General features: G+C 36.5%; 1 protein-coding gene across 6 annotated transcripts in view; it reads right to left on the reverse strand.

Moving 5' to 3' along the window:
• Positions 1–1,369: 1,369 nt before the first annotated feature.
• LIN9 (lin-9 DREAM MuvB core complex component) overlaps positions 1,370–19,367 on the reverse strand; it is a 40,636-nt gene continuing 22,638 nt past the window's right edge. For 4 of the 6 annotated variants that reach the window (XM_069484628.1, XM_069484626.1, XM_069484623.1 and 1 more), the window contains 9 exons: positions 19,113–19,270; positions 15,783–15,916; positions 14,230–14,349; positions 13,483–13,584; positions 11,134–11,214; positions 6,951–7,076; positions 3,539–3,718; positions 3,286–3,383; positions 1,370–2,825 (listed from right to left, as the gene is read on the reverse strand). In XM_069484628.1, coding sequence (XP_069340729.1) covers positions 2,720–2,825; positions 3,286–3,383; positions 3,539–3,718; positions 6,951–7,076; positions 11,134–11,214; positions 13,483–13,584; positions 14,230–14,349; positions 15,783–15,916; positions 19,113–19,270 — 1,105 coding nt within the window. In that variant the 3' untranslated portion in view covers positions 1,370–2,719. The remainder of the gene's footprint in view (positions 2,826–3,285; positions 3,384–3,538; positions 3,719–6,950; positions 7,077–11,133; positions 11,215–13,482; positions 13,585–14,229; positions 14,350–15,782; positions 15,917–19,112; positions 19,271–19,367) is intronic. The other 2 variants (XM_069484625.1, XM_069484624.1) reach the window with 2 other exon arrangements.

Here is a 19,367-nt window from a genome sequence, read left to right on the forward strand (position 1 = left end):
ACCACACTCTTATTCCAATGCCACTAATGTTGCTCAGCGCTCTTTTGAAACTCGCATTTCTTTGTTCATTATACAAATATATTTATTTGGTGCCTAGGAACGGGCACTTTAGCAGGACCTGGAAATAAAATGGTGAGCAAAAACAGAAACAGTCCCTCCCCTCATGGAGCAAAGAGGCCGGTATGAAGACAAAAGCTCTCTAAGGAGTATAAAATTGCAAATAGGACAAGTGCTGGAAGGAGGTACGTGTTCTGGAGACATGATGATGGCAGATGCATCGTGGTTGAGGAAAACTTCCTTGAGGTTTGATGTGAAGGAAAGATCTGCGTGCTGATCGGGGAGTTACCCGGGAGGGGAGGGGAGGAAACGGAGGCACTGCACGTGCAAAGGCCCTGCGGAGCAAGGAGCAGAATGAAGAAATCGGTAGGGGAGGCCAGACCACGCACGGCTTTTGTAGATCTTGTAAAAGAGTTCTGAATTTGTCCTGAAAGCCATGCAAGGACTTTAAAGGCATTTGTAGACAGAGGGATAACGAGACCAAGTCTGCATTTTAAGAAATACCACTCCGGCTGCATTTGAGCCGGGCCGAGGCGATGCTGGGAGGCCAGTTAGGAGGCAACTCAGTTTGCAGGTTAGTGATGACGGCAGCTGGGCTCCGGGTCGTGGTGGTAACGAAGATGGGGAAAGGTGCGTGGATTCAAGAGAAAAAAATTTAATGGGAAAATCTTTTTGTAGCTTCTCAATGGTAAAAAGTGAACTAGCTTAAAGTAATTCAGAACCAAAGCTATAGAAATAAAAGCCATGGATGTGCTTGCATGTTTGCGCTGTCTGGTTTTGATAGCTTTCTTTACACATGTATTAAGCAGTGGTACCTCCTTCAAATCGATGAGTGGCTGGCCCAAAATGACTACTCTGAATTTTATGGGTCTCTTCTTCCCTGAACAGAAATAGAATTCGACTGTATTCTTGGGCATCCCCTGCTGTCAACACGTGACAGCACTGAAAGGCAAACAGTGCTTAAGTAAATGTGTATCAAATGGGGTAACGTTTAAGTGTTAGGTTACTGTTCAAGTAAGCCTTAAGCAATACAAAAGAAAAAGCGTAAAAAATGCTTACCCAATTCTAGGCAGGATACATTAAAATCGACTTTCACTAGGTCTGTACTAGGTCAAATAACCTTGCTTGATTAGTGATTCCACAGGGATTTACTCACAGATGGAAAAAAACCCTCCCTTTTGTACTACAAATGAACCTGATTATTCATCTCTACTGTTTCCCCTAAAAATACAGCTTAGTAGAAATTACAGTTCTGCAAAACTTTTAAAATAGAAGGAATACTTACCAATTTGTATTAATTAAAATGTAGACTTAATTTTCATAGATCAATTTATTTAGAATTACAAATATTAAGAATAAAAGATTTATGCATTTCTTAATTAACATAACAGTTTAGCTAAATATAAACTCTGCACTAAAGTTTTGCAGTGGCACAATACCAACAAAGAATACAGAAGCATTTTTAAACTATACAAAAATTTCAGATGGAAAATAATCTTGTTTGAGTTTTATTATACATTAACATATAAAAAGTCTCATTTTATGAGACATCTAAAAGAATCAAAACCACCTCTACAGCTATATCTTAAACTCCAAATCTGAAAACAATTTATTATATTGTGACTTTATAATATTCTATATTAAAACAAAGAAAATTCCAAATGCACACTTTTTACAAGATTAATATTTTAGGCAGGGTTTTCCTTAAAAAAGAAAAACAAAAAAACACAACAATCAAAAACCTTTCTTCTGCATTTCACAGCACTGGTTATTATATTGGTTTTCCTTATAAAATCTTTTTACCTTATAAATTGTGTACTGTTGGATTTTAACCAGTAATCTGGTTTAAAATTTGTGCAAATAAACAAAAATATGAAAATAGCATGTTATCAGTCTTTTTTTTTTTTAAAATAAATCTCATAACAATAGCAATTTTGACCTGAATCGACGGGAAAAGACATGCCAAATCCACTTGTGGAAATTTAGCATTTTGCAGTAATGTTTTTTTCCTGCTCCTTCATTTTCTTTCAACAGACAAACAACAAAGGTTTCTTTCATATAAATTATGATAAATTAAAATATTATTATAAAATGATATATAGAACCATGTCACATTGCAAGTATATATCATATATACTTGTAAAGTTCATATTTCCCATCTATGTTTCAGCGGCTTCCTTAAAACTAGGACTTCCCGTACCTCATGATGTTATCCCTCGAAGGCTGAGATGGTGATCAACTGAATCAACTGCACTTGTGATTTGCCAGATGGAATTTCCACATTGCCACCGCTATGCACAAAAAGACCATGTTTTTTCATGTTCTCCATTGCAGTGTTGGGTTGAATTCATGCAAGTTAAAAAAAAATGGTGAATGTATTCTTCCGTGAAATTATATTATGTTTAGACATTTTCAGTTTAAAAATACTTGCTAATAAACATATGTAACATAAGCAATGCTACTGCATCTGAATAATAAGAGAAAAATAAATATGCTGGTCAGCAATGCTGGTTTAAGAAGCAGCACAGCATATCAAAATGCCTTATTTGGAGATAAAGTTCCCTTGTTTTCCACCAGTTAGGTTATTTGGTGTTGGAAGCCTGTATAAAGGAAAAGAACTTCTCACAGTGTCCTGTGCAGTTGGAATAACAACGTCTTCGGCTCAGTCTCTGTTGGTGTTATTGGCCGCAAAGGCGTGTAAGTTTCCCATCTGGCTCAGGCCACTCTGAATGTGTGCAACGTGGATTTCTACATTATTCTGAAAGCAACTAAAGCAAGAAGAAACATGATTAAGTACTTTATTTCAAAAATTTAAGAAAAATAATTTTTAAAAAAGGAAGTTAGGAAATAGCTAAGATAATGACCTTAGGGAAGGAATAAATCTCTTCTACATTAGCAGCAGTAGCTGAATAAGAAGGAAAGGAGCCACAGGGTGCTGGAAAGAAAGGATGAACCTCTCTTTCATTGGGGAAGCTCTACTTCTAAGCTGGACCTCCATGCTAACCCAAAACCTAAATATCATATGTCTCCTGATTCCTTTATATAAAAAAATCCATGTGAAATTTCTGTTCTGTCAACAGACTGGATATAACAGAAAAGCTCTTTCAAAATATATTTAAAGGATAAAAATATATGAACACTTCACAAATATGCATCATTCTTAAAACTTACACTAAAAATCACTATGAACTTAACATTAAAATAATTAGGGTGTACCTAATGAGTTACCTGATATTAGAAGCATCTATTGTACTCTTGATATCATTTAGTGAATCTGTAAGTGATTTGAATTCAAAGGAATTCAGGTCTCCTCCTTCTGCTAGACACTAAGGGGGAAAAAAAAATTTCAAAATTTAATTAAATTATAGCTCAAATAGAGACATAAAATATCTGACATAATCTATGGATTATAATTTCTTAGCAAGAAATCAGCATAGTTTGTTTAGTGTCAAATTGAGAAAATATATTCTCTAAAATTTACCTTGATTTGTAATAAAATAGCGGTAAGCCTGGAGATTAAGTCCGTCAGATTTTCATTTTCGACACAGGGCTGTCCCGTTGAGGAGTTTGCGTGCCGGACTATCTCCTGTGCTTCTTCCTCACACCTCCGCCGCATGTCTGTCGGCTGATCCGCAGGCTGGAGCCCCTGGTCTGGAGCGAGCTGCACAGGGATGATCGAAACATGAGACGCACGTTCAAAAGGCCATGATTATTTTTGTGTGTCTGTGCCGTTCTTAGGCTTTGATTTTTACAAAACTAGCATTTATAACTAAGATGATACTCACTCTTACCTTAGGATCTGTTTTTTTCCCTCCAACAGTTTCTTTTTTGATTTGTTTTCTATTCTTTGTAACTTTTAATTTTGATATAATTTCAAACTTTTAAAAAAATTAAAGAATAGAACAAAGAACTCTTGATAACCCTTTACTCAGATTCGCTGTTGATGTCTTACTACGTTTGATTTTGCCAGCTGATCTCTCTCTGTGCATATATAGTAATTTTTTCCCCTTAGTCATTTCAGAATAAGTAGCCAACACCGTGGCCTCTTTACCCCTAACTACTCCAGTTTGTATTTCCTTGATATTTTTGAAGAGTACCAGCTAATTATTTTGTATACTATCCCTCAGTGTGGGTTTATCTGTTTCCTTATGATTAGACTACAGTTATACATTTTTGGCAGGAATACTACAAAGTGAGGTTGAGTTCTTCTCTGTCCATCATTAGAAGGCCCATGATGTTGATCTGTCATTACTATGTTAACTTTGATCACGTGGTTAAGTAAAGTGTCTGCCGAATTTCCCCACAGTAAAGCATTTCCCCTTTGTAATTACTAAGTGTGAAGAGATACTTCGAGGCTATGTAAAGATACTATTTATCATCAAACTTTTACCTACCAGTTTTAGCATGCACTGACATACTTGTCTATATCGATTATTACTATAATGGTTGCCAAATGGTGTTGTTCTCTCTTATCATTCCTTTTACATTTATTAGTTGACATTTTACTATAAGGAAGAACTTTCCTTTAAAATTAATTAGTATCAATATAGATTCGTGGATTCTTATTTTATTCTATGGATTACAATCTCTTACTATATTAATTTACTCTGAAGCTCAAATTGTCAAATTTTCCCACATTTGGCCAGTGGCAACCCTGTCAAGCTGGCTCCTTTGACATGTCCCCATCATTTTGGGGGCACATTTTATTTCCCTGGATAATAGGATGGTCCAGCCTCATCTTTCTCTGCCCTAGGTCTGGAATAAGTCTCTTTTTCAAGGAGCCCTGCTTCCTTTTATTGGAGAACAGTGCTTAGAACCCAAGATCTGGGTACTAGGAGTGTTCTTTGCTATTAGGGTATCGCTGCCTCTGGGCTCTTTCAGCAGACATACACACTTACTTACATTAATACGTATATTATAAAAATAAAATAAACAACGAATTCATACTGATTCTTCATGTTCCACTCTACCACCACAGGATTTATTCCAATCTCCCCCTCTTTGTAACTCCCTTCTGCAACAGTGAGAACCTGGCTCCTGTTATTCTCAATATATTCAGCCCTAGAATACACAGGAGTTTCAGAATTGCTCATCCATGCCACCACAAGAAAAAAAAAATCCCACTAGAGTTCAGTATGTCTTTAAGTTTGGTTTAGACTAAGGGTATACAGTCCAAATACAAGTTGAGTGTCCTTTATCCAAAATGCTTGGCACCAGAGTGTTTCGTATTTTGGATTTTTTTGAATCTTGAAATATTTGCATTATCCTTACCAGTTAGCATCCCAAATCCAAAATCCGAAACGCTCCAATGAGCATCTCCTTTTAGTGTCATGTTGGTGCCCAAAAAGTTTTGGATTTTGGAGCATTTTGGATTTGGGATGCTCAACCTATACTATGTTCAAGCTATTTGGATTAGTTTTTGTCCCCTTCAGTGACAGTAACAGTTTATGTTACTCCTTTGTAATAGGCTTAGGTTTGTTTATTTCTGTTTGTATTCCATTTCAGAGTTTACTTGTATTTTGGAGGGAAACACACTCAGAGAAATGTCACTCCTTCTCACTCCCCAACCCCTTCCGAAATTAGTCTCTGGTTTACCCTTTCTGTGTTTCTTTTTGGAAAATTAAGCATATATATATGTATATATATGTATAATTTCCACTTATTCACTGATTTCCTACCCCAGAGGTAACATACTATATACATTTATTTGTACTTTGCCTTTTTTTTTTTTTTTAAAAGACAGAGTCTCACTCTGTTGCCCCGGATAGAGTGCATCAGAGCTCACCACAACCTCAAACTCCTGGACTCAAACAATCCTCTTACCTTGGCCTCCCAGAGTGCTAGGATTACAGGTGTGAGCCACCATGTCTGGTCTGTACTTTGCTTTTTTCACTTAATAATATATCCTGAAAGTCACTCCATATCAGTAAGTAGAGAGCTTCCTTGTTTTTTCTTATAGAATAATCTTATCCTTTAACATTTTTTAAAAATTTTAATTGAAGCATGTATAAATACATAAAAGTACACAAACCATAAAGTGTACAGGTTAATGAGTTTTCACCAATCAAACATGCCTGAGAAATCAGCGACTAGATTAAGAAACAGAACATGACCAGCCCCGCAGATGCCCCCTGATGCCACCTGCCAGTACTGCTTCCCTAAGGGTGACCCCGTCCTGACTCGCAACAGCACAGGTCAGATTTTGATGGCTTTTGAGCGTTACAGAAATGGAAGCATACATTATACGTTCTTTCATGTCTGAGTTTATTTGTTTGACATTGTGAGATTAATCCATGGCATCGTGTTGTCTGTCCACTCTCACTGTTGGGTAGCAATTCCATTGTGTAATTGTACCATGTTTATCGATTCTTTCAAGTGTTGTTGGATATTTGGGTAGCTTCTAATTTCTGGCTATGATGAACAGTGATGCTATGAACACTATAGTGTATGTCTTTTAGTAAACACCGATTCACATACGTGGTGTTTGGCATGTATTTAGGAGTAGAATTCCTTAGTCATAGTGGTCTCTCCGATATGGTCTTATTTTAAAATCAATATCGCACTTCCACAAGAGCTTTGTCATCTTGGATGCTTGGTCTGAGTCTCTTGTGGACAGGGAAGAAAATCTATTTACTAGAACAATGTATATTATTATGTAGGTCACTGACCACTATTAGGAAAATAAAAAAACCAACTCAGAATTGATAGCTTGCTGTGTGTGTATAGAGCACTCTTCAACACTGATGATTTCAGGAGTAAAAATATATATAAAATATAGTTCTGCTAAAGGACCTTATAAAGATACTGGCTTAGATTGCATTTTCTAAAATGTGCGGGTAAAAGTATTAAGCTTTCAAATAAAAAATGGAGAGAAATTCATATATCTGACCCACCTCATAGCAATACTGTTGAACTTTATGCAAAACTTTGTTTAGGTCCTTGTTCAGCTGTTCAAGCTCTAGGACAATTGTTGCATATCTCCGCTGAAATTCAATGCCGATGGGCATGGAATATGATTTCTGAGAAGAAAAAAATAAACAGGTCTTGATAAGGGTTTTTTGTTTTGTTTTTGCAATGCAATTTCAATACTCTAAAATGAAACTTATCTAAAACTAAATATTAATATAATAATTAAAAATTTAAACAACCGAATACCAAAATCTGTATTAGTCAGGGTAATGGAAAAAAAAGAAAAGAAAAAAACAAACTATGGGTATTAAACTTGTTTATATTCATTGTCATAGTTCTTGTGTGTGAAAATGGTATTATTTAGAAGATTGTTCTTGCTATTAGGAGCATCATGATGTCTGCCATTTACTTTTTTAAAAAGGAGATCTTATATAGAGAGAAATTAAACAAAGCAAAATGTTAAATGATAAATCTGTATCCTCATATTGGTCTTTCAACTTTTCATAGGTCTGTCATTTTTCAGAATATAAAGTTGTTAAAAATTGTATGTACTCATTTGAAGCATTCTAGTTATTTAAATTCAATTGGTTCTCCACCCAGAATCAAATGAATATAACATAATGGCTAAGAGCATGGGTGCTAGAATCAGATATTTGTTCAAATTTCAACTCTATTGCCTACTAGCTGTGTGACGTTAAGTTCCTTAATCTCTCTGTGCCTCCATTTCCTCATCTGCCAAATGGGGATAATACGAATATCTACCGGGCTGGGCGTAGTGGCTCACGCCTGTTATCCTATCACTCTGGGAGACCGAGGCAGGCGGGAGGATCACTTGAGCCCAGGAGTTTGAGGTTGCTGTGAGCTAGGCTGATGCCACCGCACTCTAGCCTGGGAGACAGTGTGAGACTCTGTCTCCAAAAAAAAAAAAAAAAAAAAAGAGAATATCTACCTAATGGGGTTATTGCAAAGATTAAACGAGATAATATAGGCTAGCGTATTGCTTCCCACATAGAAAATGCTCAATAAATACTTTTTGTTATTACCATCATTCCATATTTGCTCCCTACCAACAAGTGTTAGTGGACTTTGATACCATTTCCTTTCCTCTCTTCACAATACCTAATAAATTACACTCTTCATTCGCTCAGGTACAAATGCCAGCAATGAAACCTCTCTACTCAAGAAAAATTTAACCACATTTTTTTTTTCCCAGAGGATTTCTGAGAAAGCAGATCATAATGTACTGGGGGAGCCAAACTGCTCCTTCTACTAATAGTTCGGGAAAGAAAGCATTCCTAGACAGCACAGGGAAGAATTACTTACAGGAGCCCCAAATCACAGAATGATAGATTGTTTGAGCTAACAGAAACTGTAGAGATCGTCTAGTTGAGCCACATCACTTTACGGATAAGAAAACTGAGGTCTAGAAAAGTTCAATGTCTTGTTCAATAGCACACGGTATTATTGATACTAATGTGTTGTTGACGTGGTGATGATAACAACAGCTAACATGTGTAGTGTAGAGCTGGCTAATATGCCAGGCACTGTCCTAAGTGTTTTTAAGGCATTTCATTGAATCTTCACAACAGTCCCAGCAGAAGGGCACTATTGTTGGTTGTCTCCATTTTACACGAGGCCCATGGACTACAGCCAACGAGTGGTCAGGCTGTGGGGTCCGAAGCCAGTTTGCAGCAGTTAGAATTCCTCAGCCACTGGGATCTGAAGCAGTGAAAGAGGAGGACAGGTCAGAGCAGCCCAGACAGAACAGGGAAGGGACAGGTCCCACACAGGCCTGGAAACACACCCAGGACATCCTACTTTCAGTTCACCACTGGTGCCTCCCGCATTGCTTCCCCTGCAAGAGCCTCAGTTTTTGTGTCCACTGGACCATCCAAAAGATTTTTATTTTATAAAAATACAAGGATAATTCGAGACCTATTTTCAATCACTAGTTCTCCCTTCTGCTGCTCCTGATCTGCTGTGGTTATAGCCACCGAGTGCTTAATTTTGGTTGCTGTGGTTTCCATTGGGTCTCTTTTATTGCTCTTTCCAGTTCTCTTCTAAAATTCTCAGTTTTGTCTCACCTCTCTGAACAAATTAAGCATTTAAAATCTATGTCTAAAAGCCATTATCTGGAGTCTGCCTACTGTCCACAGTTTCTCTTCTTTTTTTGTTAGGGTTATCTTGTCTCCTTTTATAGCTGGGATTAAAATTGTTAGATACTGTATATAAAAATTTGTAGAAATTTGAGGCCTAGAAAAATGCCATATATTCCTCCAAAGAGGACTTAAGGTTTGCCAACTTCCCCCAACTCTTTGTGGGTCTCTGGACTCTAATTTTGGCCGCCCGACCCCTGTAACCCTAGCAAGAGGATGCCACTCAGCTTCTCAGCTACCTTTTCTAGAACTTGCAGAAGTCTCCGAGGAAAAAGCAACCCTAAACACCAGGTTCCCTCTTCTGAGTTTTCTTCTTTTTTCAGATCCTACACCTATAATTTTTTAATGCCTTGTTAATGCTCCAGTATCTTCAAGCAGGTTATTTTAATATTTTATTCCAGAGGAAATAGTTGTTCTCAGTAGGAGGGTTAATCCAAATTACCTAGTCTACCATTACCAAAAGCAGAAAGAATGCTTAACTTTTCCCATACAGTATATTCAAATTCTTGAGAGGAAATGTCTGTTTCTTTCTCTCCTTTTAATTTGAGTAAATGCCACATCTGAGTTCTGCCACTGGGATGAAAAAGAGGGATGAGTAAAAAGACTTTGAATTAATCTGCTTTGAAAACAGTCATCTCACTTCTGTACTTCATCATATTTGCCAACTCTGGGCCTGGAGCCTCTGCAGGGTTCCAACATGCAACCTCCTTCGAGCCATGGTTTCTGTTTCATCTAGTAAGGCAAGCCCGATGGTTTAAAGCATGAGACTGACAGACACAAGAAAAAGTCCTAGCTAGTGATATTAACAGGAAATGATTCAATTATGCACGAAGATGGAAGATGTGATAGAATTATCAGAGGAAACACAGAAGTGGGGGGAGCACTGACGAGGCAGAAAATAAAGGGCAGAAGTAGAACTGATGGAAAGCAAGACAAGAACTGGAGTATAGCAGGGAAAAAGCAGCACACACAGGTTTACGTTTAAGATATGCAATAGCAACACGTTACGGCTGATCTTTCTCAACCTTTGGTGGCCTGTGTATCTGACAGTAATAATTTTATATTATGCTTAAATGAGTTAAACTGGAACCAGGAAGCTTAAGTTATAGTGTGGTATCTGCACTGCTACACAGCAATAGGATCTTACACGGACATCACTTGACATCTTTGGTCTTAGGTAATACAGATAGTTTCAGATGAAAAATTCCATAATCCTAAAAGGGGCTGTTCTTCGTGCAGTTAGGTATCTGCCTGTGCAGCTGTTTACCCACACCTGTCCCCTCCCAGCAAGTCCTTCCAGAGATGCCAGGTGCCCCCACCCCCACCCCCACGCCCTCACAGATGGCGGTGACCACTCCGCACTTCCTCCTCTCTCCCGCACTTCCTCCTCTCTCCCGCCCCAGCCCAGGCACGGAGCTCTCCCTTATTTTCACACTTCTGCGTGGCCATTTTCAATTCACTGGAGATGGTGCTTGAGATGAAACCTTTTTGCCATCCTACAAATCCTTCCGCAAGATGTGAATTTCCTTACAGACTTTCTTAGTATTTTCTACATGGTTTTAAAACACTCTGATAATTCTCTTACGAATACATATTTTAAACCCATTAGATTAATAAGATATAAACTGTCAGGATAACCTGAAGATGACAAGGTATACATTTCCTGATTTACTTATTATGAAGCACTTTTTATAACCTCTGACATTGTCACTTCCTTAGTCAGAGGCGCCAGGCCCAGGATTTCCACACTCACGCGAACTGTTCAGAGAACCTAATACGCCCATTAATCCTGCTTAGCTGTACAGTCAATGGCATAATGAGGTCTGGGGTAGCGCACTGCATTGCTTTGCTAGTGTACTCAGCATATGTTCTATATAATAAGAGACAGTAATAATAAATGAAGACTTAAAAATAACATTTACCTCCAGGTTTTCTTCCATAAGACATTTTTAAATCATTAGATATAGAAGGCCTCACCATTTTAAAATTAGACAAGCAAACAAATCCTTACCAGTTTTTCTGCTTCTGTATTCATTTCCCTTAATTTCTTGATATGTTCCTTTTTAATCATGAGAATTTTTGATAATTTGGTCTACAGACAAAAAAGAAGAAATGTTTTGGAATAAATTTTCACTAAGATATTTTAGCAATAGATTTTAGTGTTTCAACATAACTACTGTATAGCATTTTATTTATCTGATTAGCTGACAAGAAAATATTGTTTTAAAATCCATCGTAACTAGGACATGTCAAAAGGACTCAACCTGAACAAGCTTTCGCTGGCCCAAAATAGGACGATTTGTGGACCAATAACAACTGCAAAGAACTGAAGTGCAAATGTTAAAATCCATGAGTTCACAGTGCTACTTTAAAAAAATTGACCATTGTTGCAGAACACTAGTGACCAAACTCATTATTTTATAAACTGGAAAACAGAAAGAATCAAGCATTTATCCTGCCCTTTCCTATACAAACTATACCATTATGTAACCAAATAATAGATTAGGAAAATCTTCTTTTGGGGGAGGTTGTTTTGTTTTTGTTTTTTAAGAGACAGAGTCTTGCTCGGTTGCCCCAGCTAGAGTGCAGTGGCGTGATCATAGCTCATTGCAACCTCCAACTCCTGGGCTCAAGTGATCCTCCTGCCTCGGCCTCCCGAGTAGCCGGGACTACAGGTGTGTGCCACAATGCCTGGCTAATTTTTCCATTTTTAGTAGAGATGGGATCTCGCTCTTGCTTAGGCTGGTCTGGAACTCCTGAGCTCAAGCAATTCTCCTGCCTCGGCCTCCCATGATGCTAGGATTATAGGAGTGAGCCACCATGTCCTGCCGGGGAAGTTTTTCTTTATAGAACTATTTCAGGTAATAAAGAATGAGTGATAGAATGAAAAGAGCATCATTTTGCCATTCTAATGAATGAATGGATCTAGGCATTGATAATCAATGACAGCTTACATTAAAAAAGAGAGAGAACATATAAGCCTCCTATCAAAAGAACATTTTCAAACTCTTAAAATGTTCTATATCCTTAAAAATCCTAATGTCAATTATGGTCTTTAGATGATAAATGACCTAGGTCTTTAGGTGTCAGTGTAGGTTCATCTACCATTCTGGTGGGCATATTGATAATGGGTGGAGACTATGCACGTGGATGGGCAGGGAGTATATGCGAAATATACCTTCCTCTCAATTTTGCTGTGAACCTAAAACTGCTCTAAAAAAAATAAAGTGCATTAAATTTTTAAAAATCAAACATACAAGCATCAATACTTCTGACATAATGCAGCAGTACTTAGCTTCTGGCTCCCTCTGCTTGTGGATCTCTTTCTCTCTCTCTCTCTCTCTCTCCCCCTGCCTCTCTTTGAAACACACACACACAAACACACCTGTCCAAATACAACATATTAGCTTTGTTTTCACTTTCAGTATTTGAAAGAAAGAATTAAAAATAACAGGTGTCTTCTTTGTGAAAAGAGTAAGTCCTAACTCTTCTCATATTTTCAACCTTTCATATACAAATATCTATCGACCTTTGGAAGCCAAAAGGCCTAAGAAATTTTATATTGCAAGGATAATTAACAATATGTGATTGAGGAATACATAATGCTATCACACACACACAAATGACAAGACTTTTCCTTAAAATAACATCAACTGCAAAAGGTAAACATTGTATCTTAATGGATTATGTTATAAACATTTTTATTTATGAAGATTGTATCTATCCCAAGCCAAAGTAGTTTTTATTTTCAAAAAAGGAAAAGAAATAAAACATTATTAGACTATGATTCAAACTAAAAAACTTATCTATAGTCTAATTTTCAAAACAAACTACTCATATTTTTAAGAGTTAGGCTATTCAGGAGAATTTTTCTGTGTGTCTACACTTATTTCAAATTACTAAGTATTTAGCAAGTAAATATTAATCGTTGTTTCTAGTCTCTGAAAAGAAATAAAATTTCTCTTAACCATACAGCTAGCCAAGACATTATAACTGTTGAGTTAATTGATAATGGCAGGAGATGCTGAGGTTACTCAGTAAAAGCCTTCGTACTCACCCAATTTATTAATAGACAACCATTTAGCTTTCACAAAGCATAATGCTAGAATGTCTGAGCTCTGAAAAATGCAGAATAAGAACTAAAACCTAAGAAAAGCCCCCAAAGGAAGGCCTCTAAGGCTTTTTGGTTTTTATAACTTTTATTTTCAAGCTTTGTTGAAAACAGTAGTTCCTAAAATCTATACTATGCTAAAAGAACAGTATGTAAAAACATTTGGCCTTAGAAAAATTTTCAACTTTAATAACACAAAAGATACAGAGTTTTTAAAGACATAGCCCAGATATTCAGAGTAATACTTACCACTTGGATAAGAAATTCTACTGGAAAACCACCTAACGTTTCAGTGTCAGAGCCAGAAATTTTACTTCTCCAAGGTGACTGTCCCAATAAAGGATCATTATCCTACGGGAATAAAAGGGAACCATTTAATCACTGACTGTTCAAAGGGAAATATCTTACTTTTTGATAAAGAGAAAATTCTATTATAATTAATATTATATTAAAATCCAATAAAAAGGAAGATATTTCTGGAGTTGAAGCAACTATGTACTTTTTTATTTTTTTTTATTTTTTTTTTTTTTGAGACAGAGTCTCACTTTGTTGCCCGGGCTAGAGTGAGTGCCGTGGCGTCAGTCTAGCTCACAGCAACCTCAAACTCCTGGACTTAAGCGATCCTACTGCCTCAGCCTCCCGAGTAGCTGGGACTACAGGCATGCGCCACCATGCCCGGCTAATTTTTTGTATATATATATATTTTAGTTGTCCATATAATTTCTTTCTATTTTTAGTAGAGACGGGGTCTCACTCTTGCTCAGGCTAGTCTCGAACTCCTGACCTCGAGCGATCCACCCGCCTCGGCCTCCCAGAGTGCTAGGATTACAGGCGTGAGCCACCGCGCCCGGCCTTGTACTTTTTTATTAATATTTTAAAACTCACAACAATGTGCGTACCTCCTGAAGTTGCTGTAATAGATGTGTTTTCATAGGAACAGTTTTCATCTATAATAGTCAATTAAGTTACTGATGACATTTCTAGAATATTACTTACTGTGATCGGTGACTGGAGAGGAGGAGTATAATGTGACCGTGGTGGGGTCATGAAAAATCGAGAAGGCCGCTGTTTTTGTCCAAAGGCAGCAATGGGCATCGTCTCATGAGGTTCATTACTCTTTGGGAAAACAGAATATCCGCAAAACTTAAAGAAATTTACCAATCGTTTAAGCTTCATAAATATTATATTTCAGCTTGAGACATATATTCACTCATATGATTTATCGTAGCCTATATTATTTTACAAAGATCAAAAGCTGGAACTTAAATCAGAATATGCTGCCAAAAGGTTGAAAAGAGAAGAATTAAGGCCAAAGGCTCAAACAGTTCAGATAATCATAGATTAATATACAGTGTTCTATGGTCATCTTTGTTTATCTGCATTTAGATAATCTGAATATATCCTACTGTAATTAAAGTCAATTCTTATTTAGCCATGGAGAAAAATTTGTATGATCTTATAATGAAAATTAAGTTAATTAAACAGAAAAGCAATTTTCTTTTTTTAAAAGGGGAAGCTTAAAGATTTCAGCCCTTAACATAAAAACTTAAGGGTGGCATACTTTGCCTATATTGAGTCCAAATTTTCTTTCTCCTTTATTTCCCTTCTATGTAAGAGATGTTTAATCTAAAAAACCATCACAATAAACAGAGTCATAGTTTTTAAAAAGCAAATATCAGAAAAGAAAGATTCTTCTATTGTATTTTTTCATTACAATAAAGTATCAAGTAATATTATATTTTTGCACTTAAATTTTAAATTATAGATAATCCTTCCAAATCAAGTTTATATAACAAAAAAATGAAAAAAAGGAGGCTAAAAGTGAACAATTTAATTTCCATAATGCTTGGAGGAAAACCATTTTGTCATAAAAGTTCGTTATTCATTTTCGAAAGACTTTATCAGATTACAGTTATATTAGTTCTTAAAGTTATTTTAACTTATTAGAAAGGGGTGTAATTTCCATAACATTGCTAAATCAAGCATGATCATGAAAGGATGGTCCAATAGTTTAATGGAATCTACCAGAAATTCAAAAGATCTGGATTCTAGTCCCAGCCTGACAGGAAACCGGCTCTAGAGCCTTGAATAAATTAATTTACTTATGTCTCAGTTTCATCATCCAAAAAGTGAAGATGATTAACACTCACTCTGCATACCACTGAGGATAAAACAAGAGAACAAATCTTAAAATATAAGATGTTACTTCATACTTTTAAAATAATTTTGCAAGAGAACTACATTTTACCCTAACAACTGGAATAAAAATGTTGTGTAGCTTCTTCCCCTAGTTTCTCCCGTCCGGAGTGATCAGTTCTGTGATACTAAAGTGCTGTGTGGGCAAGGTACGACAGAGGGATCCTAGCTTCTGAAAAATGGAAGATGTAAGTACAGTTCTGCTCCAAAGGTCTAGCAGACAGGGCTGGGAACCCCTAAGGATCTCTTCCTCTGTGAGCTAAAGTCGGGATTCTATCATAAAATAAAATAAAATTTCTCAGAAAGCTCTACTTAGTAGGCATAAAACACACATATTATGAAATACTACTTACGAGAACTTCATAGTCAGGGATGGTGTGGGTTCCAAGCCCTGTCCGATCAAAAGTTACTCTATAAGTAGCATTAAGAGTATCCACAGCATCTATTTGTCCAGTGAACAGACCATCATGAACACCACGTAACCGTGCTGAAGAAAGAACAAAGGCATTATGGTGTTTGAGAGACAGAGAATTACCAAATATAAAACTATTCCAAGTATGTAATTTTTTTTTTTTTTTGAGACGGAGTCTCACTTTGTTGCCCAGGCTAGAGTGAGTGCCGTGGCATCAGCCTAGCTCACAGCAACCTCAAACTCCTGGGCTCAAGCGATCCTCCTGCCTCAGCCTCCCAAGTAGCTGGGACTACAGGCATGCGCCACTATGCCCGGCTAATTTTTCTATATATATATTTTTAGTTGTCCATATAATTTCTTTCTATTTTTAGTAGAGACGGGGTCTCACTCTTGCTCAGGCTGGTCTCGAACTCCTGACCTTGAGCGATCCACCCGCCTCGGCCTCCCAGAGTGCTAGGATTACAGGCGTGAGCCACCGCGCCCGGCCTCCCAAGTATGTAATTTAAACCATAGAAAGTACAGTATTATTATCTGTTAGAGTTTAAAATAAGCACACCCTTTATTTTAGGTTTAGAGAAACAACAGAAAGATTTTTTGAAACCAAAACCAAAACTATAAACGGTGATTCCATTATACTGATCCCATTGTATTAATATATTTGTGTGTGTATATACATATATATTTTTTTTTTTACTGAGAGTGCCATAATCTTGGATATATTTGTATTTTACAACAATGTTCAGGAAATCTGTCTGGCAGCTCCATATCTCTGTCAACATTTGATGTTATCAGCTGTTTCAAATTCAGCCATTCTGGGGTATGTGTAGTGGTATTTCATTATGCTTTAATTTTCATTTCCCTGATGATTAAATGATGTTGAGTACCTTTTCATGTGCCAATAAGGCCATTCGTAAATCTTCCTTTGGGAATTTTCTTTTATTTATTTATTTTTTGAGACAGAGTCTCGCTCTGTCACCCAAGCTAGAGTACAGTGGCATCATCATAGCTCACTGCAACCTTAAACTCCTGGGCTCAAGGGATCCTCCTGCCTCAGCCTCCCGAGTAGCTGGGACTGCAGGTACCCGCCACCATGCCTGGTTAATTTTTTCTATTTTTTGTAGAGACAGTCTTGCTCTTGCTCAAGCTGGTCTCAAACTCCTGATCTCAAGCGATCTTCTGGCCTTGGCCTCCCAGAGTGTAGGATTATAGGTGTGAGTCACCACGCCTGGCCACTCCTCTCTTTTTCGTGACTCCAATTACACACGTTATATGGCCTAAGATCTCAAAGGGCACAGGGGCTCTATTAATGTTTTTTTCCTTCCTGTTTTCATACTTGATTTCTATTGAAACATTGTCAAGTTCATTGATCCATTCTTTTTCTGTTTCCAACCCATTCGGAACATTTTTTCTTTTCAGATGTTATACTTTTCAGTTCTAAATTCATTTCTTTATCTGAATAATTTCCATTTACCCACTTATATTCCCTATCTATTCATTATGATCGTATGTATATTTACACTTAAATTCAGGGACCTATTTTATAACAGCTATTTTGAAGTCTTTATCTACTAATCTCAACATCTGAGTAATCTCAAAGTCTATTTCTGCTGACGGCTTTTTCTATGGACTTTGGAATCTGTCTTCGGGTTTCTTCACAAGCCTAGCAATTTTTGATTATATGTTGGACAAGGTTGTCCTTTTTTCTGGTAGGCAAAAAATCTTTTTGGTCCTGTCATGCTTGCTTTTATTTTTTTATAGGGGTTGGTCTGTTTTAGTTAGGAACTTAATTTAGAGCGTCTTTACTCCTTAAGGAGGCCCTTTGACTTTCGTATAATTTCCATGAGTCATAAAATCGCATTATTCTTTTGATTTTTTTTCAACCATTCAAAAATGTAAAAACCATTCTTAGCTTACAGAGTATACATAAATAGGTGACAGGCTAAATTGGGCCCAGGGGCCATAGTTTGCTGACTCTTGCACTAGTGACCCTTAAACATTGCTTTAAAAGAGCTCTACTAGCTGATTCCTATAAACTTTTCTCATATTTGATATACCCAGTCCAACCTACTCTCCATTGTAACAAAAGTACCTACTTAAGGATCCTCTCAAAAATTTTCATTCTTGTCAAATAATATCATCAGAATTTAAAATTCTGGAACAACTAACATTTAAGGATTTCCTATTTGAGTCTGAGTATCACTCTATTCATGCCAGTATTTCTCTGATTAGTAGTTATGCTACAGACTTCATCTGTACTTATTTGTAAGGGTTTCTATAAACTAACACATTTTTTTCTAGTATGGTCATCTCCCCACCTCATCCCATCTCCACCCCGACCCCAGACTGATTTTGTTAAGACACAGAGTATATCATCTCTAACTTCTGCATATCGTAGGTTTTCTACATGACATTGATTATGACCAAATCTGGTCGCTCTTTTCCATTTGCATTTCACATACACGATACAGTCTCTTCCTTATTATCTACCTTTCCTCAGAATTACCCAATTTTACAATATAATGGAAACGTGTCCCACTTTTATAACTAAGAAAGACAACATAAATTCTTCCCTGATTAATCCAATCATTTCCCAAACACTTCCAGTAAAATTATTAACCTAGCTATCACTTAACATCTTATTTCTCATATTAATTATAATTTTACCTCATCAAATTAACTTAAACTTGAAGTTTTGTACCTTCCCTCCAAGTTGTAACTAAACTGAATCATTACACAGAATCACATCTATAAAATGGACAAAAATTACACTCTCATAAAATTTTGAGCAAATTACCTATGGAATAACTTAGTTTTATTCAGTTATTAGAAATGGACTATTTCTAGACCCCAAGGCCACAAGAACAATGGTGTTTGTGAACTAACTAAACCAGGCTGGTTGGGAAAGTAAAACAAATTATGTGAATGCAAAAGATAATTTAAAGTTTAAAAAATTTAAACAATACATAACTATATTTATTCGATGAATTCTAAATTTCATCTCTGTTGGCAGTTTGTTTGACTTTATACTGTAGTATATGTTACTTTCAACTGTAGTTACTTTATATTGTAGTAGATGTTACTTTCAACAAGTACACTTTTTTCCAATTACTTTAAAAAAACAGATTTCATGAATGAGGAATGAATAACCTCAATAGTAAATTGCTGCAAAACTATAGTTTAAGCTTTCTAAATTTAAAAGCCATTTCTCTAACAGAGATTATCTTGGTTAAAAATTACAAGTCAAAATAGTAACAAGCTTGTCTTCACTTACCTGTAACTTTGGTACCAATAACCAGGGGCAAAGGAATTTCGTCTGGGAGATCTTTAAATTGTGAAACATCTGCAACTTTCCTTTGTTGTAAGAGCCTTATTTTCTGCCGTTTCTGCTTTAATGCTGATCTCTCTTCCTCAAAAAATGCAGAAGAACATCTAGAATAAATTATAAAAATCATATAAACTGATAACTACCCTATATAAACTTAAAGTCTGACCACCTATCTCATGGCTCTCTTTTTCCTTCTCATTC

The sequence above is a fragment of the Eulemur rufifrons genome, chromosome 11, assembly GCF_041146395.1.
Source record: "Eulemur rufifrons isolate Redbay chromosome 11, OSU_ERuf_1, whole genome shotgun sequence".
NCBI lineage: Eukaryota > Metazoa > Chordata > Mammalia > Primates > Lemuridae > Eulemur > Eulemur rufifrons.